Source organism: Rhinolophus ferrumequinum, chromosome 18 (genome assembly GCF_004115265.2).
Source record: "Rhinolophus ferrumequinum isolate MPI-CBG mRhiFer1 chromosome 18, mRhiFer1_v1.p, whole genome shotgun sequence".
Classification (NCBI taxonomy): Eukaryota; Metazoa; Chordata; class Mammalia; order Chiroptera; family Rhinolophidae; genus Rhinolophus; species Rhinolophus ferrumequinum.
Window position 1 is genome coordinate 965,927 of NC_046301.1, and position 25,882 is coordinate 991,808.

The 25,882-nt window shown below is 47.7% G+C and overlaps 1 protein-coding gene across 1 annotated transcript in view; it reads right to left on the reverse strand.

Annotated features, from left to right (window-relative positions):
* Positions 1-8,661: 8,661 nt before the first annotated feature.
* ARSJ (arylsulfatase family member J) overlaps positions 8,662-25,882 on the reverse strand; it is a 31,693-nt gene continuing 14,472 nt past the window's right edge. The window contains exon 2 of the mRNA XM_033135523.1: positions 8,662-11,831. Coding sequence (XP_032991414.1) covers positions 10,433-11,831 — 1,399 coding nt within the window. The 3' untranslated portion in view covers positions 8,662-10,432. The remainder of the gene's footprint in view (positions 11,832-25,882) is intronic.

Below are 25,882 nucleotides of genomic sequence, written 5' to 3' on the forward strand. Positions count from 1 at the left end.
CTGCGGTAGGAGCTAAACCTCCTGCCTGCTGCTGGCCGGCTCCATCTGCCCCGTGGCTGCAGGGAGAACAGTCCAGGTGCAAACCAGGGCCGAGTCCAGAGCGGGCCTTGGGGCTGGACGCCCGCTGCAGCTCTGTCCCACTTGGCTCTCTCCAGTGAGGGAACCCTTAATGGCTGTGAGCTACTCTCTGCTGGAGTCATGTGTCCGTGAAGCCCTGTCTGTGTGACGGGCATTGTACCGAGGACACTAAGAACTTAGTAAGATGTGTTCTGTGACACTAGAGATGTGACAATATCTACTTGGCGTTTTCCAACGGACAAGGCCATCTGTGCATCTGACACGAAGGGCAGCGACTGTCCCCTTTACAGAGCACTTGGAGGACGTGTCCTGGATTGCAGGCCAGGAAGTGGCCAATCTGAGCCCCACTGGCCCCAGCCATCGGGCCGCACGTAGACAGGCCTTCTGCACACCAGGCACAGCAGCCAGCGCATCGCCAGCCGGTGCCCAGAATGTCCCCTGGTTTGAAAACATGACCACAATTACTGAAATTCGAGGATGTGTTTGGTGCTGCATGGATGCTGTGAAATAAATGTGCCTCTGGGTCCCGAGTGTGGGACGTGTGATGGTCCCGCCAGGATAATCGGTTCAAGCTCCTCGAGGGACAGAGGCGTGTCGGGGACCAGTGTCTCTGCAGAGTCTTCGTTCTGTTTAAAGTCTTCTTAAAAAAAACACACACACGTGCATTTAGTATAAATGCAGTGTATTTAGTCCCCTTGCCACATTGCCACTTTCTCTTCCTTTTAGTCATCATCTTATTTTGCCTACTTTCCCTCATTTTTTTGTCTTAGTTCCAAAAGGAAGAGAAGATGAGCGTTTCACCAACTAGAAGCGTGTGAGGTGTAACATTTCTTCAGAAGCCCTGTGCGCAGTGGCTGTCGTGTCTCGTCTGTGGCCTCAGATCTGTGGAAGCTGTGTTCGGTTGTGGGTATTTTTGGTTGAACAGGCGAGTGACACCATGGGTACATGAGAAAGGAATGGTGTGGAAGGCGACATATTTGCTTAACATGAAGTTAAAATGGTAATTTCTCCAGTTCAGTTTTAGTTTTACTTTAGAGAAATGTCATTTACCCTGGAGAAGCAGAAACGGCCTCTCAAGGTCCAAGGGCATTTTTTAACAGAAGCTCTGTGCCTTAATTGGATTTATTTTTAATAATGTTGACATGAAAGCGTTAGTTTGAAATGTTAAGAAGCAGTGAATTCCTTGGTGAATCACTAAAAATTGGCTTTACAAATTGTTTTGCTGTACCGTCTTTCTTGCCTGAGGATCACTTGGTAGCGAGCTCAGGCTGTTGGGTACAAAACAATGAGAAGAAATAACATGACATAAAAAAGAACAAAATCGCACTTTCAAATAGCTGTTATAACAAACTTTTTTCATGACCTCTGTTTTTAGTACATCACCTAAATTTCAGAGCGTTTTCAAGACCGAATGCCCTGAGCCTTAACGGTTTAGTTAGTAATCTGATAACAGACGCACTAGACTTCACATGCTAAGAACACTTTCTACTTGCTTTTGTCTTTATAGTGAATTCCTTTTTGATTTAGTTTTTGGATTATTCTTAAATGTGGTTTTGAAATACTCCCTTCAGTATATTTACCTGTATGTTTTGGAGCTGATAAAATAAACCGAAAGTTGTGTAACACTTCTGGTCAGGATGAAATGTGTCGAAGTAGTGTGCCATAAAGTAAAATAAAGCAACTGCCTTTCATCTTAGACAACTCACTGGTTCTCCACCCAGCAGTAAGTCATTCGTAGTTAAACAATGTCAAGGCCATAACTTCAACATCATTTATTCATTCATTTACCTGTCAAATAGTTATTAAATGTCATTTAGTTCTTTACAAAAGTACGCAACCAATTTTAGACTGATTATCAGGATAAAACTCTACTAATGGCTAAAGTGCATATTAGCAGATAGGCCTGTACTCTAAAGTTGCTGCTCTTTGTATTGCGAGAATTCCCTGCAGAAGGTTTACAGAGTCAAGCAAACGTCTTTAACAAAGTCTGTCCCTTCACAACCATCTCAAAGAGTGAAGCATGTGTGCAGAGCCAGGTACAAAGGCCCTCAGTGCCTGCAGACCCGCCGGGATGCACCGAGCCGGAGGCTGGCCGTTCCTCGGTGATCTAACAGGTGTGTGCCCCGCGTGCAGACCATTTTACAGCATTCTGTAGGTTGTACGAAGAAGGCACACACTATCGCAAAAGAGTTTTCAAACGATGGTAAGAGACGTCAGACGAGGCAGAAGTGGGAGCTACACGGCAGGGATGCTCACCTGTCAGACGGGCGGTGCATGCAGTACCTTCCACAGGAGCGCAGGGAAGGGCCTTCATTAGACTCTAACGTCAGGGGAGCCTTTGGTAGGACAACGGGGAAGGACCCTGCCTCTGGACAGGAAGGCATCTGAGGGCAGGATTTCTGAAGACACCTCATGTCTAAAGTCACGGTAGGAGTGAAGACATGTTTGCAGCACCTCGACCAGCTGGAAAGACAGGACATGCTTTCTTAGACAACAGTTCATCTGTCAAGAGTTCTGCCTGGCACGCTTTCAGGAAGTGTCACTGCTACTAGGAGAAGGACACACACACACAGACACTCACACTCACACACACATGTCATTCCCTGGGCGGATGTTCAGGGGTGAACGGGCTCAGCTCAGCACTTGGGGGTGTTGGCTGGGAGCTGCCTCCTCACTGACGCCCGCTCCTCCCCAAGGTGAACTGTCATCTCCCACCGTGTTCTCCAGCGGGGATTGAGCTGCCTGGGTTTCACTGCCGCCCCACACCCACACCTACAGTGCTGGGACTTGGGGCCAATCACTTCATCTCTCTGTCCCTAGCTTTTCACTTGGATGCAATGGAATAATAATAGGATCTAATACACGGGGTTGTTGGGAGAATTAGTGAACGGACAGGAAGTGTCCAAAATGGAGCCTGGCACTGAGCATTATATGCCTGCGAACTCCTTCTGTGGTTATACACACACACAAAAATGTATAAGCATTGACGGATTTAAGTGTATAAAGTAAGTGTGTACGCACATGTATGACAGTTGCTAGCACGCTCTACCTCTATTGCAAACTCTTTTGCATCTCACACACACACACACACACACACACGGTGCTAGCAACAGTCATACCACGCAAACAGCGATGTGTGATAGTATGTTCAGTGACAGCGTGATCACTGGTGAAGACACTGTCGGCATTTCCTGAGTGATGGAGACGAAGCTGGAGACTGGAAGCTCTGAGACAATCATGAGACAAAGGTAGAATTGCGGGTGCTCGGAACGGCTTCAGTCTTGGCCTTACAGAGCACAGCACGGCTCAAGTTTCTTCTCAGAGCCGCCTCGTCTCCAAGGCTCACGCGGAAGCTGCCGGGCTCCCTCAGTGTGCACGTAACCGCACAGGGTGGCGTCAGCCGATGGACCTCTGGCTTTGTGCTCTGAGAGGTTTTACAATTTCACTGGTTCGGTGACTTTGCCATCTTTTAGCAACTACTTCTCCCTTGTCACAATTGCCAAGATTAAATGAGGCTGTAGACTTTTAAATGAGGTGCCTTTTTAGTATCTGGTTTGCATTCACTGTGCAAAGTGAAAAAGAATTTAAGCGTGCATTGTATATGCATTTGGCTACTAATGTGTGAAGCCAAGTTTTCGATTCATATTTTATTTATGGTTCGTTGTGATGAAAGGTCTGATTCAAAATACAAATACAGCCACAGAGCCGCTGTTCAAAAATGATGTCTGAATTTTTATGACCTTTTGTTTCTATGAAGGAGGGCTGGCATCATTTCGGAAATGATCTTTTTTATACCACTGAAGCCTAGGGAAAAGCTCTTTCGTTTAATGGTCAACATTAGCTTTTTTCTTTTTCAAAGATGAAAAATGACAGTATGTTCTTTTTAAAGAAAAACCATTTTATTAAATTTATTGAGTTGACATTAACCAATGTCAACACATCATTTGTATATAGCACTGTGCGCTCACCACCTGGAGCCATATCTCCTTCCGTCACCATATATCTGACCCCTTTTACCCTTTTCTACCTCCCCCACCCGCTTTCCCTCTGGTAACCACTATACTGTTGTCTGTGTCTGTGAGGTCTTTTCCTTTTCTTTTCCTTTTCCTTTTCCCCTTCCTTCCTTCCTTCCTTCCTTCCTTCCTTCCTTCCTTCCTTCCTTCCTTCCTTCCTTCCTTCCTTCCTTCCTTCCTTCCACTATTACATTAGAAAATCCTCCACTTACCTCCCCTTCGTCTCCCAGGCCCCGTGTATCCCACACAAGACCATACCTGGTGAATTTACAGCTCTGCATCCGAGCGAGGCATTCCCTCACGTACCCTCCCTCGCTCAGTGCTGAATCAGCGTAGAATTTCCCGTCATAATTTTCGAAAGCTAAATGAATGACAGCGTAATTAACTGTGTGTTAGTGATCCATAATTAAAGGCAATAACGAAAGGGTTTTTTATGCTCATGAGACAATTTACACGCCATGGACATGGCAGAATCTTTCTTCACAGATACTTAGGGTATTTGTTGTATTTTAAAGAACAAACTCACACACTTGGTGTGACTTCACCATCTCGGTGTTTCTGCGTGTCCGCAGGGGGATGTTGGGAAGCCCCGTGGGCACCCCGGTGCCGGCCAGGACGGTGGGGGGCCTGGCCTTTCTGTTGGACACTCTTGTGTGTCTTTGCTGTCAAAGTGCCTTTAACTCACTCAAAGTAACCAGGGTGCCAAGGCGGTGTATTTGGGGTGACGTTCGCTGAACCCCTACGTTTTTTGCAGTGCAGTCTGATGTAAAGTAAAAGTAACATGGTTGCTGATGCTATTATAGTAATTCCCCACCTCCTCGGTGCTGCAGGGCTGGGTCACTCCAATCAGGAACCTCAAAACAGAGAAACGTGTGCGGGCAGGTGCTAGAGACAGAAGGGGGCTCCACGCTGCACCTTGTGCTGGAAAGGAGCATCCAGAACTTCTGCTGATGGCACCATGAAAACATGGTCTCCACCACGGAACAAAGTCAAGGTTTCATTTTTAACTTTGATTATAAAACAACTCTTTCTCATAGTTGTTTAGATGTAGAACATGAGTTGAAAGCATTCCCCAGGCATTCCCCACTCTCAAGGCTCAAGGAACTAGTTCTCGAAGTGTTGTTTCTAGAGAGATAATGTAAGTCATACTGAAAATTGGTTTTGGATCTTTTTTCCTGAAAGACAGGTTTTACTTTTGTTTGATTCATGAGATAAATGCTCCCCACTTATCATTCTCAGCTAAGGAATTTCTGCAGAGTGAACACACAGAGACATTCTACTGAGCTTGTTATTTTCTTGGTCCTTTTCATTTGTTGGGATTGATTTTATCCAAGATTGCATAAGTCAGTGGACAAGGATATTACAGGATTGCAGCAGATTTGAGAGGAAGAGACCTGCACTCATAGCTCTGAAATGGAACAAGGTCAAGCCCACCGACCTCCCAAAGACACTTTGGTGTTGTATTTACTGGCTTATCCACCGGTGAGGCAGTGGCTTCCCAGGGCTGCAATGAGACACTGAGGACAAGCATATATTTAAGGAAGCAGAATTCCTGCTGTGGCAAATCGGAGAGCTTTGTAATAAATACCCAAGGATGTGAGGTACAGTCCTTTGGCTTACAAAATTCTATGATGACACAGAGGTGTATTTGCTGTTTATGTTCTTTTTCACAACTTGCTACTGTGTTTTCCTGAAAATAAGACCTAACCGGAAAACAAGCCCTAGCATGATTTTTCAGGATGACATCCCCTGAACATCAGCCCTAATGCGTCTTTTGGAGCAAAAATTAATGTAAGACGCAGTCTTATTTTCGAGGAAACATGGTACTGAAAAATTGTTCACAATTTAAGCCTTTCTCTGCTTTCTGAAAACTCTCATTTAATATATTCTGTAATATTCAAAGTAGTTTCTTACCCGATTATAGAGATAAAATTTGTTCTCAGTTTTGCATAATTTTTGCTTGGCTTTGCTGTAACACTGTTCCTATAAATATGCATTATTAGAGTTGGTTTTTTATGTGCTAGAAATTTCTGCATTTCACATCATTCCTATTATTTTGAGGAAAGGTATTAAACATGATTCGTTTCTTTCTTTTTTAAAAAAAGATTTTTATTAGGGAAGGGGAACAGTACTTTATTGTGGAACAGTGTGTACTTCCAGGACTATTTTTTTCCAAGTCAAGTTGTTGTTCTTTCAATCTTAGTTGTGGAGGGCGCAGTTCAGCTCCAGGTCCAGTTGCTGTTGTTAGTTGCAGGGGGCGCAGCCCACACCATCCCTTGTGGGAGTTGAACCGGCAACTTTGTGGTTTAGAGGACGCGCTCCAACCAACTGAGCCATCCGGGAGTTCAGTGGCAGCTCAGCTCAAGGTGCCGTGTTCAGTCTTAGTTGCAGGGGGCACAGCCCACCATCCCTTGCAGGAGTCGAGGAGTCGAACCAGCAACCTTGTGGTTGAGAGCACACGTGCTCCAACCAACTGAGCCATCTGGCACTGCCCCAAGTGGGAATCGAACCAGCAGCCTTTGGCGTTAGGAGCACGGAGCTCCAACCACCTGAGCCACCGGGCCGGTCCCGATTCGTTTTATTTTCAACAGTGAAATCACTATACAGGACATGGAAAGTGGAAACTCAAGCAAATGTAGCTGAACATATGGACATATGTGATTGTGATTATTGTATTTATTCATTCAAAAACTAAATATTGAAAGCTAACTATGAGCAGGCATTGTTTTCTGTACTGTCAATAGAGCAGACATAAATCACATTTCTTAAGAGGCTTTATACTTTAGTGGGAAGAGACAGAAGAAAGGAAATATGTAAGTAAAACACGAAATGTATTACAGGGTAATAGATACTGTGGAGAAAGACCGTGCAGGGCAGAGGGTGGGGAGGCGAGTGGTTGGTACTGTGATTTGTGCTGTGTCCCAGGAGAATGCACCCCCTGGAGGTGGGGACCCTGTCCCATGTTGCTGTCACCAACCAGTGTGCATCATTACGTGTGGCACATTAAATGTCGAGTGAATGGATGGGTACACTTAGTGTAGAGTGAGTCCTCCCTTTCCAGGAGCTCTTTCTTTTTCAGTATATAATTTGCTTATTACTTAATGGCTGCCTAACTCAGCTAGAACGTAAACTGCCCAAGGGTAAGAATTTTCCTCCATTTTGTTCCCTGATGTATTTCAAGCATCTAGAACACTACCTGACAGATAGGAGGATTTAAGAAATATTTGTTGAATGCATGAGTTTTAATAAGTAGTTCACTAAGAGGGAGTAATGCAGTCATTAGCTTGTGACATAAGAGTTTTGTTTGCTGCTTTTGGCAAGCTAGCTCCATCCTGCCAAGCACACACATTCTGAGCGCTGCCAACGAACTCGCGAGTTGCGTGCCTGAGAATCCTGTGAATTAAGTGCCGAAGGTAGTGATGCTGATGACAGAGACATGCGCCCCAGGCAGCAGAGGTAGACGTGTGTTAGCTGTGTGCTCGGTCACAGTTTCTCCTCTAGTCTGGCGATTGTAAAAGGGGCTGGGTCAAGAAAACTGTAGCAGTCACTCAGTTTTTCGAAAATGAGGAAAAAGTACGTAAGGACCGCTGGAACCGGTCCTGTGCAGGAACCTGGCGCACTGAAGGGCGCTGAGATTTGTTTGTTGGTTTGGTATTTGGAGAAAATGTTTTCTGTCTTTTCTCATCCAAGACACAGAGCTATGCCCACAGATTGTTTTCTCACAAAGCTGCTGCCACCCTTTTTTTAACTGAGGGGTTGGTTCCCTCTGTTACCACTGGAGGGTCACAGGTTAGGAGAGCACCCCAGGGAGCTCTGGGCGTGCGCCCTGGGAACCCCCGCAGGAGACTGGCACCGGAGAGGGAATGCCCAGCGTCTCATCGTGTACTGATTAGGGCATCAAAGTCAAGGGCACAGCGTGTCCGTCCTGGACATTTCCTGATATCCAGTGACTCTGGCAGCATTTTCGAAATGGTCGTAATTCATGCATGACAGTTATTACAGTTTCGCTTCTTAAGGGCAAGACACAGTCTTAAGTCGCAGGCTGCCCAGCGCCATGCGCAGGTGGCAGGTGCTCTTACAATCAGTGAACAGCATCCATGAAGTCATTTCCAGGTAGGAACTGCCGGCTACTTTATTCTCGTTGAGAAAGTTATGGTCATTTATAGGGAACTGGAAATCACATCATATCATGTAATACCTCCCGGGTTCACATGTTAGTTATCATAATCCCAGTTTTCCTCTTTGTTCCTTTTTTGTCTTGCTAGGAACTTCTAGAAGGTTCTATGTTTTGCAACTTTCAAAGTCTGTTCCGTACTTTGCCTAGTTCCATGCAATGTGTTATAGACAGGATTTTATGGTGAAATAAATTAGAAAATATAGTATAAAAACTTCCTTCTGTTCGAGATTTAAAAGGAAGACTAGGATTTTAACACCCTAACAAACTGCACTTAAGTCACTCTTTAACTCAGCATTTCCTGAACTTATTTTACACCAGAACTTTTAATGGGATGATAACTCTATATTTTGAATTATAAAACACCATCTGTTATAAGTTACATCATTGTTTTATGTGCCGCTAAGAAAGGGAAAGAAACCACTGACAGCGTGCCTCGGGCTTTATGACCCATTTAAAACTACAGTCTACAAAACACAAACTCAGGAAATAGTGTTTCATCCTCCTTAATGAAATGGAAGCACATATTGAGAAGTAAAATATTTAAAATTTTTAATCATTTTGTCTGGTTTAGTTAATAATTTCAGTAATAGACTGTAGACGCTTTTATTGATTTCCATGGACTGTGAAGGACAGTCCTTTGAGTTATGATCGCAAGACTTTAATCTTTGGCTTCCAGACCCCACACACTCGTCATCACAGTTGCAGCTTCACGCATCCCAGCCCTGCCCTCTGGTCTTCCGGTGGAGGCTGCGAGGCCCAGAGGCCTCTGTGCTAGGAGGGGACCTGAGGGGAAGCTCCAGGGCCCGCGGGAGCCCCTCAGCCCGCAGTGGGAGCCCCGTGAGGCACCTTGGTCCCACCGCGCTGCCTCCTCACGGTGTTTGCAGGTGAGCGCCCCACAGCTTGAGTTGGAACCACCCCTCGTAGGACCCATGGCTTCATGTCTGTCTGTCTCTCCACCGTGTCCACTGTGTAAGAGCAGGGACAGCATGAGTGTTATTTATTAACAGAAACATTTTTCTCCATGTAATAGGCAAATGGAAACATCTCTTGTTTGCAAATTCCATATTATTTACGATGGTTGTTAGCAAATTATACCTTCAGTTGCCTATTTGTAAAGAATTTTGTTTGTGAAGATGGATAATATATTATCTAGAAGTTAGATCCAAAAAGCCATGCTGAATTTGCTAGTGCCATAAAATAAATCATTTTAATAATTAAGATACATAAATAAAATGTTTATGATAGAAACAATAAAGTTGTGTGTCAACTCTGTACAAACATTGACTTTCCAAGTAGCTTTTGTAAGGAGTATATTCATCTTACTACATTCAAATAATGGTTGAACAGAGATGGTTATCATTTTTTCTGCATAATTTTCTTTTTATATTCTGTGTATTCACACAGTATTACAGTAATTTATAGTATTACAGTGCTTGGTAATCTTGAAGATATGAGATAAGATTCTTCTAATAGTATGTAGGAAATAAAAGTCATTTGTATAACTTTTTATGAAAACAAAATAATTTGTTTCTATAAAAATAAGTTATGTAGTTTATGCTGAAACGTCCTCTATTAAAATGTTTAGAAAACAGTTACATTCATGTTTTGGCGGTGTGCTCAGACGTTGTCACTTGCCGTCCCCTCGTGTGGTAAAATGAGGTATGAGCTGCTCATGTGAGAAAAACAGTTGATTTCCACAGGAAAGGAAATAACATGGGAAGTAGAGTTAGTCTAAGATCCAAGCGCCACACGATGGAGACACAGAAACTCCCTAAGCAGATATATTTCTGGAGCCTTGAGGTGCATCGGCTTTGACGCCACTTGTCCCAGGCACTTCCAGTGCTCCTGTGCAGTTAGTACGGCCACTGAGCACTCGCTGCTGTCCTTGCTTGGAATTAGAGCGCTAGAAGCACAGCAGCTGAGCTCATTCCGACCACGGCGGCTTTATAAAGGAGAGTGGCAGACGAGTCCATGTCCTCTAAGCGCGGCGCCCATGCCAGCCCCTTTGGCACCGAGCACAAGTATGCCACATGGCAGCCAGGTGGCCCAACGTGACAAGTGTGATGCTTGTGCAGTGAGTGCTAGGCCGCGCTTGCTGGTTTGCCTCCAACACTGGGGAGGGACTGAGACGTGACCTACATGCCAGCAGGCGGGGGGCTCAGACTCAGCCACGACGAGCACCCGAGTGGCACCTGGGGACCGAGCCTGCGTCCTGCGGTTTCTTCTTCCTCTTACTTTCCTTCTGCTTTCTCTCAGCCTTGCTTTTGCGTGGCTTCTTTTTCTTGCTGTCCTCTTTATACCAGGGCCCCCAGACTCCGCCGTTGAGCCGAGGGTTGCTTCTGGGGTCCCTGGGGGGGTACCTGACGGGCACTGCGGTTCTGTTGAACTGTGACAGCCTGCGCAGCAGCTGCCGCACGACGCCAGGGTACCTGCCCGAGAGGTCCACCCTCTCGTAGGGGTCGGCGGTGATGTTGAAAAGCCACACGCTCTTGCCAGTGGACAAGCTGACCCGTTCGCTGTGCCACCGGCTCGGGCCCAGGTTGCTGAAGGCCTGAGGCGGGACCCAGTCGCTGTAGCCAGGGTTGCCTGTGAGCAGCTTCCAGTGCTGCACCCGGACGGCTGACTGGACGGCCGTGTTCCAGATCCCGTAGCCCGCCGCCCAGGAGCCGTTCCTCGCCCGGGGGTAAATGGGGTCGATGTTGTACAGAATGTCCACTCGCGGCGAGCGCAGGCCTTCGCTGATGGTCTCCCACACGTCGTAGCCGTCCAGCTGGACATCCTCATCAATCCGCCCTTCTGCCAGGGAGACGAGTGTGGGGTACCAGTCAGTGATGTGCACCAGCTCCCTACACACCGTGCCCCTGTGTTTCAGCAGGGGGCTGTGCACGAAGCCCACGGCCCGGATGCCCCCTTCCCAGTAGGTCCCCTTGCTCCCTCTGAGGGGCCAGTTACTCCCGCCTGCCGTGGGCTGACCCCCGTTATCCGAAGAGTAGATGATGATGCTGTTGTTATAGAAACCGTGCGTCTTCAGAGCCAGGGTCACGTTGCTGACGGCTTCGTCCAAGCAGGAGAGCATGGCTGCGTACCTGCGTCTGTTTATGTTGGTGATGGACCTGTAGTGCTCCAGGTACCTGCCAGGGGCTTGCAGGGGGGAGTGAACGGCTTGGTAGGCGATGTATAAAAACAGAGGCTTCCCGGGGTTGTGGGAAGCTAAGATTTTCTGCACTCTCTGCGTGTACATCTGTGTGGAGTACATGCCACTGTCGTGGTCCCAGGCAGCGTGGTCGTTCTCATACAGGTCGTAGCCGCACATGCCGGGACTGTCACACTTGTAGTGCGTGTAGTAATCACCGCTTCCCAGGAGCGAACCGAAAAAGGTGTCAAACCCTCTCCTGGTGGGCATGCATTCTGGCCGGTAGAAGCCCAGGTGCCACTTGCCGACCATGTGTGTGGCATAGCCAGCCTCCTTGAGCTTCTGAGGGAGGGTGGCATTGTCCAGAGGGAGGCAGTTGGGCTGCGTGGGTCTTATGATGGAGTGTTGGAGCCCGGTGTGTATCTGATACCTGGGCAGAAGAGGAAAGAGTTGGTCAGTGCAGGCGAGAGGTTCTCTGCCTACAATCATGTGCTTAAATTCAACAGTGTTTCCAGGGAGACAAACTACCCCAAATAAAAGAAGACCAATTCTGCCTTTCTGCTGTGGACGCTTGTCTCACCCTAATTAGCTTCCTATGTAACATTTGAAATATGTTTAACTCTAAGTCAGCACTTTTGAAACTGAGATTTCGTCACTCATCTCAAAGTGTTTTCAAAGTTCTTGTAACACAATTTATTTGAACAAACTTTAATCTTTTAATTATATGACAGAAAACTAACATGATAAAGGGAAGGATAAAAATTTCAGAGTATTCTTCTTATTATTATTCATCTAGGCACCTCACATTAGCTCCCAAATCATAGCCTGAGATAATTTATTTCAGGTTAATTCTGAAGTACTAAAACCACCTGCAAAAATTATATAACAATCTCTTGTTTGTCAAAAAAAATTTTATAATTTAGTCCCCAACCTGTTAGATCTCTGCAAAGAGAAAGAGGTTTCCGATTCACAGTGCGTTATTGTTGCAAAACCGTTTTATATTTTTTAATTAAAAAAATTATTTTTCAATTACAGTTGACATTCACTATTATGATAGTGTCGGGTGTATAGCACAGTGTTGAAAACCCATTTTAGAGGAAATGATTAGCTAGTGCCAAAGAAGGGTTATATTTTCTAAGAAATAGCAGAAAATGGGTCCCTTCAGGTTCCACACAATGTCTCCTTTTTAGCAAAGACACTCATAAAATCGTCTGAGAAAACACGGAGGGGCTCTCTGTCCTCTCAAAGGGAGAGAAGGGAGTTCCTTGCGTTGCCCTCGCCCCCAGGTGTTTTGCCGCAGGCTTTTTCTCCCACAGACCAGTTGTCATCACATAGGAGCGCGGGTTTTCACTCTGGGTCAAGAGGCGCCTGTTAGTTCCTGACATTAAATGCTACCGATTCTATAGTTACTATGTGAGTTTGAGAAGACTTTTAAAATAGAAAATATAGAAATTCTGAGAAAATGGTGGTCACAGAGAGTGTTAACGTAAATGAGAAAGTACTTTTGGAATCAAATTACACAGAGTAATATTGAGATCAGAAACAAATTTCCTTTTCAAAATTGGTTGAATCTGAAAGGCCACCGTGTTATGGGTGGTTTGGGTAAAGAGTTCGATTTACTGGCAAATGTTCAGATGGTGGCATAATGCAACTGTGAGTTCTTTCCCAGTGTCAGCGGCAGTGGTGCCGACGGGTCCGTGGGAGACATGTCTGGTCACCGATGCAGAGCAGCTTTCAGGTGGCCTGTGGGCTCTGCCACTCAGTCAGCCGGCAGCGTCCCAGCTGCCACAGCTGTGGGCACTTATAGTAGCAGAAACGCCCAAAGAAACCAGCATTTCATAGACCTTGCCCCGCATTCAGACGGTGTTGTTATTGTTGTTACTGATAATTTCTGATGCAGTTCAGGATCCAAAACCTTGCCTAGCGGAACCACTGGTTTTGACATGACAGATGTCAAGTATATGACAGATGGGCGACACCTGTCAGTCAACATGGACATTGGATGGAAATTGAAGATGGAGAAATCTTTGTGGGTAAGAGTTTGGGGACAGATCCATGGACATAGGTTATTAGCTAAATAACCCGATGCAGAATATGTATTTGGCCAGTGTCTATTCAATCATTGAACGGCTAACACGTCTTTCTGGTTACACTGGGCAGTTTTCCCCTCGTACTAAAGGAATGGAGGCTTGGTGGAAGTGTGAAATACAGAAAACGTTCACACAACAAAGAATAGAAAAGGAGAGGTCTATTGCTTTCAGAAGATGGTAAAGGGTCAGCCGAGAAACAGAGAGTTCCCAACTATTAATCATGTCTGTGTTCCTGTCTTCTCCAGAAAGTAGGATGGTTTCCATGTCGGAAAGTTTAGCAGCGACCCATAACAGAAGAGAGATTTTTAGGGCAGCCCCTGCTTAAATGAGTTCAAGTCTCTTGATCCAAATGGGATGCAGTTTGGGGCAGAATTTGGGGCCTGGGTTAAGGGTATAGTTTTGGGGTCGGACAGACCTGGGTTTGAATTTGCTCCAGTGCTTATCAGCTGTGTGACTTTGTGCAGTACTTAACCCCTCTGACCCTCAGTCTCCTCATCTGTAAAATAGAGGCCACAATGCATATTGGGTGGCTGTAGCTCTGAACAGATCACAGAGTCTGGTAAGGAGCATACGATCAATAAATGACAGCTTTTACTGTTACTACCCCGGAATTCTGAACCATGTTGCTGATGTATTTGTTTAAAGGGTTTTACTACATGTCTTCTTTCACATGTGTTATTGATCTCATCCTCATAACAACCGTGAGAAGTAGAGTTCCTTGTGTTCATTTCATAGACAGGAGAACAGAGGTATAGACATCCCAAGTCCCCACCTGCCTCACGGGCTGGGAAAATGATTCCTGAACAGGCTGAGCCTGGCATGTTCTTGTCTCTTTAAGAGTTAAAATCCATTCTTGCTGAGAAATCAAGGAGCAGAGGGAAGATGCCCTCAGTCCTGAGAGGGAAGCTGTTCCAGCTTTCTAATCAAAGAGGGAGAATTTGTAAAACCACATGGTGAGGCTTATGCTGATCCTGGAAACCAACAGTTTTTTTAAGTAGATGATTTGGGGCATTTCCAAAAACAAATCAGGCTGAAAAGAAAAGTCCTGCCAAGTTAGCTTCATTTTATTTTTTAAAAAGGATTCGTAGAAGGCAAATAGCTTAGGAAAATGATGGTCATTTGAAAAATCAGCCGATGATTCTATTCTTATGGAAAGATGGAAAGTGAGCTGTGTGATAGCACTGTGTATCTGTGACCAGAACGGTAATATTACACTTTACTACCTGTTAACATGCAGGAAGTTTCCATTGACACGATCCCCTCTGGTTCTGAGGGGCAGGCAGCTTCCATTTATTAGTTCTGTGTAACAATAACAACAATAACAACAACAGACTGAAACTCAGAACGACTGTGGTTCCCCAGCATTACAGCTGTTAAGTCGTGAAGTCTGTGCTGGGGCCCAGATTTGGGGGTTTGCAGACTTTTCTGTGCTGTTCTGACAGCTTCTTGGACAGCTAGGCCTGTAGAAAGTTCAGGTCAACTTACCTGCGTTCACCTTCTGTGTTGATTCCTTTCTCAATTCATCACTGTTGTTGAGCCATATCCCTGTGCCAGGGACTCAGTTGTGTTGTTTTGTCTCCCCCCCTCCCTCCTTACCCCCTCCCTCCTTACCCCCTCCCTCCTTACCCCCTCCCGCCCTCCCCCTGAAGCCGTGACATCACTACATGGGCTGCATGTGAAGATGCTCTAGCACAGGGGTGCCGAGGAGGCCTGCGTTCTCTGCTTCATGCCTGGTGGGGACGGACACGTGCCGTCCGTCTGGAGCCCTGCACTCAGTGCTCCCAGATTGTTTTCTCCCAGGCAGCAGACGGCCAGGATGGGGGACGAGCTCGGTGGGCAGAGTCTTTGGCTGGATAGTGCCTTTGACTTGTCAGCAGCGAGGAGCTTGAAGGCCAGTCAGACAAGTGTTCAGAACGCTCCCGGAGCAGTGTGTCAGCTGACACTGATGGGCCACGGGGCAGTGTCTGTGGCAGCACAGCGGGCCCTGTTTGGGCCTCAGCTCATTGATTCTTATTGTCCATGACTTAAATAAAGACAGAGACGAAATGCTTATTATCTCGGAGGAACAGCTACTATTATAAGTGGCGTAATTCCTTTAGATTCAAAGTAATCTAAAGGACCTGAAATGGTGCTGAAATAAAGACGGTGAAATATAGAAAGTGAAGGAAGGGCTCAAAGATAGAAAGAAGGGAACATGTAAGAAAGATGCATGAGCCCGGGTGGAGGGAGTCTCACTGGCCACGTGTGGGACAGCATGAGCTTCAGAGCAAACAGTGACAGTAACTAATTACGCGCACGGAGCAAAACAGGAAACCCGCGTCTGTACTAACACAGGTAAGTAAGCAAATAACAGAAGTTTGACATGGGAGGGATGCTGCAGTCTCAGAGAGCCACCCCAAACACTCACTGATTCTGTAGGGGACAGAGTACGCAGTGAGGCACCTGGGAGACACCAAGTGACCAGTCAGCTCATCAGTAATGAGGACGGGTCAGCCTCGTGTGCCACCAGATGCCATAAACACAGTGTTGTTTCTGTGGTTCCACACCCTGAATCGGTTCCCCAGGAGACACCAGGCAAACCCACGTGAGGGACAGTCTACAAAACAATGGCCTGAAGTCTTCAAAAGTGGCAAGGTCATGTAAGTCAAAGGGGAAATGGCAGCTCTTTCAGGTTGAAAGGGACCAGAGATATGACAAGCACGAGACGTGGTTTTGAGCTGCGATGGCTACAAGGACGGGCACGCGTGGAGAACTGGCAAAGCTTACATGGGGTCTGAGGGTTCAACGGGACTAACTGTTCATTTCCTGGTTCTGATAGTTGTTCAGTGGCTGGTGTCGGCGAATACGTTTGTTTGTAGGAAATACACACTAAAGAATTGAAGATGGTTGGCGTCAGGTTCGCAATGAACTTCCAGTTGGTTCAGGAAAATGTTATTTGCGTTGCACCTGAACGTTTCTTATGAGATTGTTTCAAAACTTTTTAAATGTGTAAGAAAGTCTAATTGGGATAAATGGAAGGCATTACAAGTTCACAATCATTTACATGCGAGTTGCTTAAGACTGAATGAACCTGGGAAGTTGGATATGTCAGACTATGAGCTTAAGAAAAAGCCAAAGAGAAAAACGAGATCCTATGTTATATAAAGGCAGCGTGCAAATTCTGAGATGGAATAACCCTCCTCTGTGCCCATCTGGAATATAGCTTCAGTGTTTAAGCACATGCCCTCAGGATATGTGCAGTTATTTATTAATAAATTAAACACGCGCAGTAAGTACTCTGCTGATTTATGGACCTTATAACACACACAGATGTTACAGAGTGAGGTTAATGTGGACAGAACTTGGGTACTTCTCTTTGTGTCTGAGGCCTCACCTGTGGCCAGGGGGCATGCCCTGAGTCTGGAGAGTGCTGGTGCAGAAGGCAGGTCGCAGAGCGGAGCCTGAGCCTGGGTCAGCGTGACAGTGCTCGGGCTCCCACCTCGTGCCATGGAAATGGCGGTAAGTGGGTAGATCCAATGCGTACTTTGGATTTAGAACTGACAGGACTGAATCAGTGAGGGAAGATACAGGGGAGGAAAAAGACAACAATCAAGAATTACTTAGATTTGTGGCTTTCGTGACATGGTGAATGGTGGGAGGACCAGCTGATCTCTGCTTTAGTGCAAAGTATACAATTAGGACTGACGGGTGGCATTACAAAGAGGCAGATTTCAACTCAATGCCCAAACAGAAAATTCTAACAAAGAAAAACAAGCAAACAGACAAACAGCTCATCTTCCCAGGATTCTGGCAGAGACATACCTGAATTGGAAAAGAACTGGCTGACATCTGAGCATCCTTCTAAATCCAACGACCCTTGGGCCCCAGACTACAGCTTCCCGTTTCCACCCTGAGAGCAGCTTTACAAAACTGGGTCTATGATATTATGTATGGGTATTTGATAAAGAAGTTTCCAAATGCATCAATAATATTTAACTTCTTTCTTTGAATAATTTCAAGTTAGCTTAAAACATAGGTTTCTCACCAGTATGTTCTGAATGCTGTAATGATGTTAGCTGAAAAAGTAATTTTTAAATTTGGTGGATTTTTTTGGTCACCATCTGGCTACCATGTGAAGAAAACCTCATGTGAGCAATAGTAAGCAGAGAGTTGCCAAATCTGTTAAACTCAATAGCCATCATTCTCACTTTCCTGCCAGCTTAAAAGAAAAACCCTAAGTGGCCCTTTCCAGCTTGGCATTAGAATCTGTGAGGAGTCGTGTCCTCTTATTAAATACTAATTCACGTCACTGGGTGCTAGTAGTAGCAGCAGTTTTTGAAGTCCCTTTGTTGAAGACTGTCTAATGCAGCATTATTGTTTTAATCCGATTACATATGTAACACACCCCTATAAGTACGCAGTGTTACAGGATAAAAGACGAGCCCTCATGGCTCCATGCAGACTGTGAAGTCCACACGCTTACACTGTACAGAAGCTGACAGAGTGCAGTAGAAACAGATGTTTTGAAGAGAAGGAAACAGGTACAAGATTCTGTCGTTTATGAGTCAAACGTCACCTAGATATTTGTAAGTTAGAACAACATGACTTAATTTTCCCTGTGCTGACAGGTGTTCCTTTATCACTTCCTTCCACAGGAATCTTGTCTCAAAGACTAATTCTATTTATAGGCCTTAATTTCACGTTTCACTTAATTCTGGCTTGCGATGGAGCTGGAAGTGGAGGAGGGGTGTGCAACAAGTCTGCGTGATGAGATGAGAAACCAGCATTTAGGCTGAGTGACTTATTAACGCTCGCTCAGCTGTCGTGAGCCAGACTCCGCTGGCTTTGGGGTCGCACCCTGAATGAGGCAGTTGCTGCTGTCAGGGAACTCCGGAGCGAGAGCCAGACAGGAGCCGGTTATGATGGCAGGAAATGCTGAAGCACAGACCCCAGGGCTCCCTGAGGGCCGGGACCTGGGGGCGGGGGGGCCAATGCAGCCCTAGGAGTGTGTGGGTGAACGTGGGAAAGGCAGACACGGACAGCAGCACGCAGTCACCAGAACATACACAGGAGGCCACGCTTGAGGGAGGAGGAGCCAGGCGGGTGACACACTGGAGGGAAGGCAGAGTATTTCCGTCAGAGCCGCGGAAGGTTCAGATGCAGGAGGGACACTGAGCTGCGGGCTCTGTGGACCGACAGCTCGGAATGGAGGGCAAATGCAGACGCGTCTTCACAGCAGATGAGACCAGGGACAAGTAGGTGACAGATGACCCGGCTGCGCTGGGGCCCGGGCTGCAGGAGGTTTGTGTTCTTAATGTGAAGCCCGTAGGACACCACGGAAATACTTCTGAAAAGAGGGTAACAGGACGCGTTTCGCATTAGAAAAGGAACTGGTGTAGCGTGAGGTATGGACTGGGGTGGAATGAGGCACAGGCAGGGGTTTGCCCTCATCCGAGAGGGACGCTGAGAGGCAGCCTGAGGTGGGCGCCACTGAGGATGGAGGAGACGGAAGGGATTAGAAATAGGGACAGTTGACAGGGGCACAGGCGGTGTGTGTGGGCACAGGACAGGGGAACGCTGACAGGGGTCCAGAGCGTCGAGGTTGGGGGCCGTGAGAGGGTTACGAGATCCAGGAAGAAGCGTGCATTGGAGGCACCTGTACGAGGCCCGTCTGCAGATGTACGGGATGACACATGACTTGCTAGGTGAAGGTGGCACATGATACCACCTAAGGGCGGAACGACACGGAGGGCAAAGACCGAGCCCAGGAAACACCACACCAAAAAGGAAAGCAAGGAGCAGCTTGGGTGGAGTCTGAGCTGAAGCCGCCGCTGAGCGGGCGAGAGCCGTGGAGGGGTCAGGGCGCTGCTGCGCCACGTCCCACAGAGATCCCGGGCAGGGGGCACTGAGCGCATTGGGACACGGAGGGGTCGGGGAGCCGCTGTGTCACGTGCTGCACAGGCATCAGGGAGGTGGGACTGACTGGCAGTGAGCATGTGGGACCCAACCAAGCGGATTTCAGTGGAGCCGTGGGGAGAAGCCGAGGTTTTAGAGCTGAGACATGAATGGACAGTGGAAACGCATAGACGATGAACACAGACTACATCCAGATGTGTAAGTGGACGGGCGCTTACGGTGGGTGAGTGGGCGAACACGTGGCCTCCGCAGAATGCCTACTGTGCGTACATTTAATAATAAAAACCGCGTCCCTGCTGTGTCGGTGTCACCGGAGATGCCACCTGGCTCAGAAGAGGACATCCACAAATATTTGTTGAATGACTGAGAGTGTGTATGTTCATAGAGAGAAAGAGAAGGAAAGAGGGGAAGGTATCACCAAACTGTGAGCTGTGATTATTTCCAGGGAGAGAACAACGGCGGGAGAAAAGGAAGCTTTCATTTTCTGTTGTGTACATTCACATATAAATAAAATTTAGGAGAGCGGGTCTCTAAAAATCCAGCTTATTCTACTCGGACTAATTCCTAATATGCAACTAATTTTATCAAGGCAACTAATTAACTTAAAATGAAAGCAGAAATCTAAATGGCAAATGAACGGAAACAGTCCTTCAGCCCCATCAAGGAACCTCCTTCCTGGTGGGACTTCTGCCCAGGACACTGCGTTAGGCAAGAGGAAAGGAGGTGCAGGGAGCTACTAGTTCTGTAATTGTCCCCTAAGAGCCAGAGAAAATGTCCCGTCTCGCTAAGAAAGCGCAAGGATAGCTTCCCAGGTAACTCAAAATTCCTGCCCCTGACGGTGTTTGCGGCTCATCACTGTCTCTCCAGTTCCCTGCGCGTCCAGTGTCTCAGCAGTTCTGACATCACAGCCTCTGCACAGGGTACAGTTGCCTCATCACTGGGAACATGGCCACAAGTCATGTGTGGAGCTGGGTGTAGCGTTTCACAGCCTCCTCCAGGTTTTGCGGACAGTGCTTGGTTTACTCGGAATTTTCTCTCTTCATTGCAACAGATGCTCAAGGAGTTTCTTCAGGTCTAGCTTTATGAACCAAACGCGCTGCCGGCCTCATCTGTGGCACCTTTTTCTGGCTGGAAGGAAAGATGCAGAGACCCTCTCTGCAGTGACTGCAGAGACCCTCTCTGTTGCTCGTGCTTGGCTTTCATCAAGGGGAAAAGGCACCTGGGCGACAGCTGAGGACGCGCCGTGTGTGAGGACTTTCAGGGAGCACACGCCCTGCACTGAGACCTGTCCAAGGCCCGGGACTCATGATGGCCGCTCAGGTTCAAGGTCAGAGCAGACAGGACGGAGCAACAGCCCAGTCTGGGGGTTCGCCGTGCCCCTGTCCCGTGCCGAGCGCTTTACCTCCTGCTCCCTATTTACTCCTCACTGTTACCCCTGGAGGACGTGCCAGCCTCAGTAAGAACAGGAAGTGGGGCACGAGGGCTGGAACCTGTCCCGCCATCCTCTGCTCCATGCACAGCCCGCCGCCCTGCAGAGTGGGTCCCTGCGGCTCGCAGCCTCTCCACCCCACGGCCAGAGGTCTCTGGAGGAAGCAAAGACGCATGGAGTAATGTTTCCTGGAGGTTTTCCCAACTTTTTTTCTGGAAATGGAGTCAGATACTGCAATGCCGAGACTCGAGGGTCCACAGAAGCACCTCCTATGCAAACACCATGGTTTCTCATGACATGAACAGAAGTTCTAACAAAGTGCGCTGGAAGCTGCTCGCACAGGCCTAGCCGTTCTGGGCTGTGGGAAGTGGGGAACCTGCTTCTGAAAGGGCAGTGTCTCCATGTCCCTCCCTTTGAAGCGATTTCATCTGCCCAGAGCCTCCCACTACCCTCAGGAAATCCATCACAGAGAAGGAAGGAGGTTGCGGGGCTAGCCACCCTCTTCATGCTCCCCAAATCTGCCCATGGCGGTTTTACTGGCAGCTGGGGGAGGGGAAGCTATTCCCTGCCTGGCAGATGGAGGAAGCACCAGCCAGATGAGCACCGGCCGGCAGTCGGTAAGGTTTGGTCATGAGGAAACAGGCGTGAGACACTGATTCTTTCTGCTGAGTGACATTAGGCAAGGTTGTGACATCAGTCCTGACAGATTGGGGGGTAGGGGTGGAAGGGGGATACATATATTGATTTTGTTTCAAAAGGACTGAAAATTTGGGAGGTAAAAAATTCGATTGGGTTCTGTAATACGAGTATCAGAATACTGCACTTGGGCTCGCAGGCGTGAGGTGAGTGACGTTTTCCTTCTTTCTGGAGTCACCGTTGCAAAGGCTTGTGCATCAAGAGGCCCCGCCTTTGAGGTGGACGAGTGCTGGGCACAGGAATGGTGGTTTTCTCTGGAGTCTGCTCTGACTGCTTCCAGTCGCAAAGAAATCTGTGGACAGCTACAGCAGTGGCACGTGGGCCTGGCCAGCCGTGACAGCCTGCGATTCTGCTGTACAACTTGGTGCAGCTTTGGGAGGAGTGAAAGGAAATAAGTGAAGGTTTCTATGTTGTAAAAGAGGGAAAAGAACCAGAGTTATACAAGTTGAGGTTGACGAGACGGGCATTAGGCATGCAGCGCAGGGGAGCCCCACTCAGTCCTGCAGCTGCTTCTGGAACGCTTGTGTGGTGGCTCCGTGTCTCACCAGGCAGCACACTTCATTTCTGAGGACTGTGCTACTTGTAGGTGCGTTTTGGCTGACCCGGGCTCTGCTTGTCTGAGCTTCATAGGGAGACTCTCTCGTGCGTTACAGTTCTTCGATGTGTGAAGAGTGTCGCCGTGTTTCTGAGTCGGCTGAGCTCCTCCGGCCGATGCAGACTCTGAGGTGGCCGGGCCTCCTCCTCGGCACGCACTCCCGCTGGTCGCCGTCCCTCTTGAAACCTGGCCGTGGACGGAACACGACCGGATGTGGCCTGCACCGCACTCAGTCCCAGGGGCCTGGCCTGGCCTGCCGTCTGCACCGGATCAGGACTCCGTCAGGGTATCTGGCGGCCATCACGCTGTCGCGAGCCTGCAAGCAGCTTTCCCATGTGCTCCCTCTTCAGCCAGGTCTCCTGCATCTCATGTGGGAACAGTTTGATTTGTGAGTCTACCCAGGCAACTGTCCATTTCTCGATGTTTTCTCTCTTTCTCCTGCCATTTGGTGCCTGGATGACACGTTCATCGTCGTGCATGTTATGACTCCTCCTATTAATGTTGGTAAATGCATGTCTTCACCCGAATCACGTGGTGAAGGTTCTGCAGGGACAGCAGGGACTCAGAGCAAAGCCTCGGTGACGGTGACGAGTCCCTGGAGAGCTGCCCTCAGGGGAACTGATTCATCACTCAATTCACACCGAGTGGCTCATTCAACTTTTTACTTGCCAGTCGGTCTGATTTTTTTATTTCAAACGATTTCCTGTTGTATAAGCCTTGCGGAAACTGAGATACAGTATACCCGTAACTTTCCCTGACGTTGAAGTGCCCCAAAAAATCAAATGGGTCTTTGGGGCATGAAGCTCAGGTAGGTTATAACGATCACTAACTCACTCAATAGCAATTGATCGCCTCGCCCAGTAGAATTTTTTATCAGGGTACCGTTATCAATTAACTGGTCTTGCTTCTATAATCCAGACTCTTCTCTCTGACGTTGAGAAAATACACGTCTTCAGTATTCTGACAGCTTTGCTTTTCGGTCATCTTCAGTGGCTGCTTTTCAGTTTTTCACACACGTGTTCATGTTCCAAATGTCACCTGTGGGTTCTCAGTTCCGTCACTGCCCTGGCCGCCTCTGAACCCAGGTAACCCCGGTGCTTCCGTAGGGTGAGCGGCATGAGGCAGTGCTGACGGCGGCCGCTAGAGGGCAACCGAGGGTTGAGAAATGGGCTGTGAAGCCCGGGAAGTTTGACAGCCTGGGAAACAGCCTTGGTACCGACGTGCAGGTGTCGTGCTGAAGCCTGCATTCAAAGCTAGGATCCAAATAGCAGCGACTCGGCCGTGACTGCTGTAGTTTATCGAGTCGCTACTGTGTATCTAGCAGTAAACTAATACTGTCTCTCAGCTTGGATCAACCTGCGCAAAGTAATAGCATCCCCGTTTCATAAAAAGGAAACGGGTTGAAGAGCTGTAAGTGCAGACTCTGGGTGTAGACAGAGGGGTCTCTATGCCGAAAGCCCTGGTGCCCCGCTATAGTCACTGGGACGCTGGGAACAGGGCACTGCTGTGACCCTGGGCTTCAGAGCCCTCCTGGTCGCCCGGCTCATTAACGGGCTCTGTTTGCCAAGGTATTTCATCAGCCCTTCACAGTTCAGAGTTCATTCTGCTTTTTAGGGAGGATGTAAACAAAATATATTCTACTAATACTTTCTGTTTTCCTTAAAGTCTTGAGGCAAATGCACCGCCTTTTTTTTTTCTTTTTTCAGTTCTATGGATTTAATACAAACAGTGTAATGGAAATTCTCAGTAATGATTTGAATTTCAAATACTTGCACTTTTGGGCCCAAATATTGGCCACAGAAACATGGCACCAGATTGACATAGTGAGAACGCATACTAATTAACTAAGGAGGGAAATATTTAAAGGACTAAAGACATATTGTTAATTTCAGTATCTGTAAAAACAAAGATATGATCAGTGGTGGCATCAAAAAAGTATTTAAAAAATGCTGAATGTTTATACATTAGATGGAAATGAAGACAAAGTGTTTTGGAAAAAAGATGCAGAAGGAGGCAGAATGACGACAAGGGCAGGGATGTCGCTGCGTGACGTAGGTTTGAACAAAACCGCTTCACGAGCTGTGAGGCTCCAGAGGCGTATTTCTACGTATGTCGGAAGCATTCCAGAACAAGGCACGGGGCTGGGTAGGTGAGTATGGTTCTTTAGAGCCTTGCTGTTCTGGGTTTGTGACGGCTTTCTCAGCAGAGCTGTACCTACAGTAACACAGCACCACCAAATCCATTTCAGGCTGTCAGCAGGGACTCGCCCTGGTTTCCAAGAGGCCGACGTCTCATTAGCTGTCCGCATGGACCCGTCACATACCTGGTCACGCGGGCGCCCTCCTTCCCAGCATATAGAAAATCTTCCTTGCAATGAATACAGACTTTTCCTTGACATGAATATACAATGTTTCCATAGTGGCATTTTCTGATCTTAAAAAATATAATTTGCAAGGAGTATGAAATAGGACAGAATTTGAGGTTTATGGAACATACACCCATAATTCATATTATTTGCTTATGTATGCATCTTTTATGAGCATACAGAATTCAGATACTTGTAAAAGAAAATAAGTGAAATGTTTATTTCAAATTCTGCCTCAAATGAAATACCTAGGAAGCTCTGTTTCAAAAAACCCTAAAATGTCTTCCTTCATTTCATCCGAAGTGGAACACAGACTGTACTTCAGAAGCCTCCATCGTCTCCTCTAAGGCTCACCACACTCACTGTCCCGAGGACAGCTTCCCGCCGTTCCACAGGCATCTTTGATGTACAGGCCTTGCCAGCCTCTGGGGATTGATGCCAGAGCAGCGAGGCAGATGAAGGCGGCCACCCGCCGTGTACGGTCGCGCTGTGTGTGACATGTCCCTGAGGCCCCACACTGAGGCCCCAGGGCCGGATGCTGGGCCTCCGAGATGAGTCCAGCTTGTCCCAGCGCTTCCCTTGGCTTGGCTGTGCGCACGGACCGGTCCTGTGACATTGTGGTCCCCTGCGCTCCCCTCCGTACAGGGCCGTCTTCTTTTCCATCACCCCTCTCAATTTCTTGACTGTTTGCTTTAGCATATGTGAGTGTGTGCCAGATGGTTGAAATTAATTATTGAAGAAATCTGAGGAAAGGGAGAGCAAGGCACTTCAACACAGGAGATGTGGGGGCAGAGCAGGGACTGGAAAAGGACCCCCCCCGGCAGGAACACACTGGGCTTCCCAGACCTGTGCTGGGTCCGTGGCACCACACACATCTAGTCCAAGAAAGTCCCAGGGTAGTGACGGCAGACATAGCACACTTACCTCCCCTCTGCCCTATTCTCACCAAAATCCATGTGTGAGAAAAACAACAGAGCTGTAATTTCATCTGCGAGGCTTAAGTACGTCTTTAAACTACAGATGTCCTGGCAGCCTGAACACGTACGAATGAATAATCGGTGAAGCCTGCGACCTCCTGTGACACCGTCTCTAAGTTAGGACTCAGCGAAGACCTCTATTCATTGCGAAGGTGCGTCAGGAAAACAGCTTCATAGTGAGAGAGGGACAAGTGCAGCGAATCCCTGTGAGTGTGCACGAGGTGGGGGAACCTTTTCTAGAGCAACAGTAGACTAGCAGGCACGCAGAAAGTCGTCAGTGCGGCCTGTCCGCCCGCAGTCTAACAAGGTGCCGTCCAGCTGTTGCCCATGCTCGGGCCTGCATTTCCTCTGCCTCTCCTTCCAGAATACACGGCCTGAGCAGGCACCTGCTAAGAGGGACATGGAAAGCAGCCACCTGGTCGAACGTTCCCGTG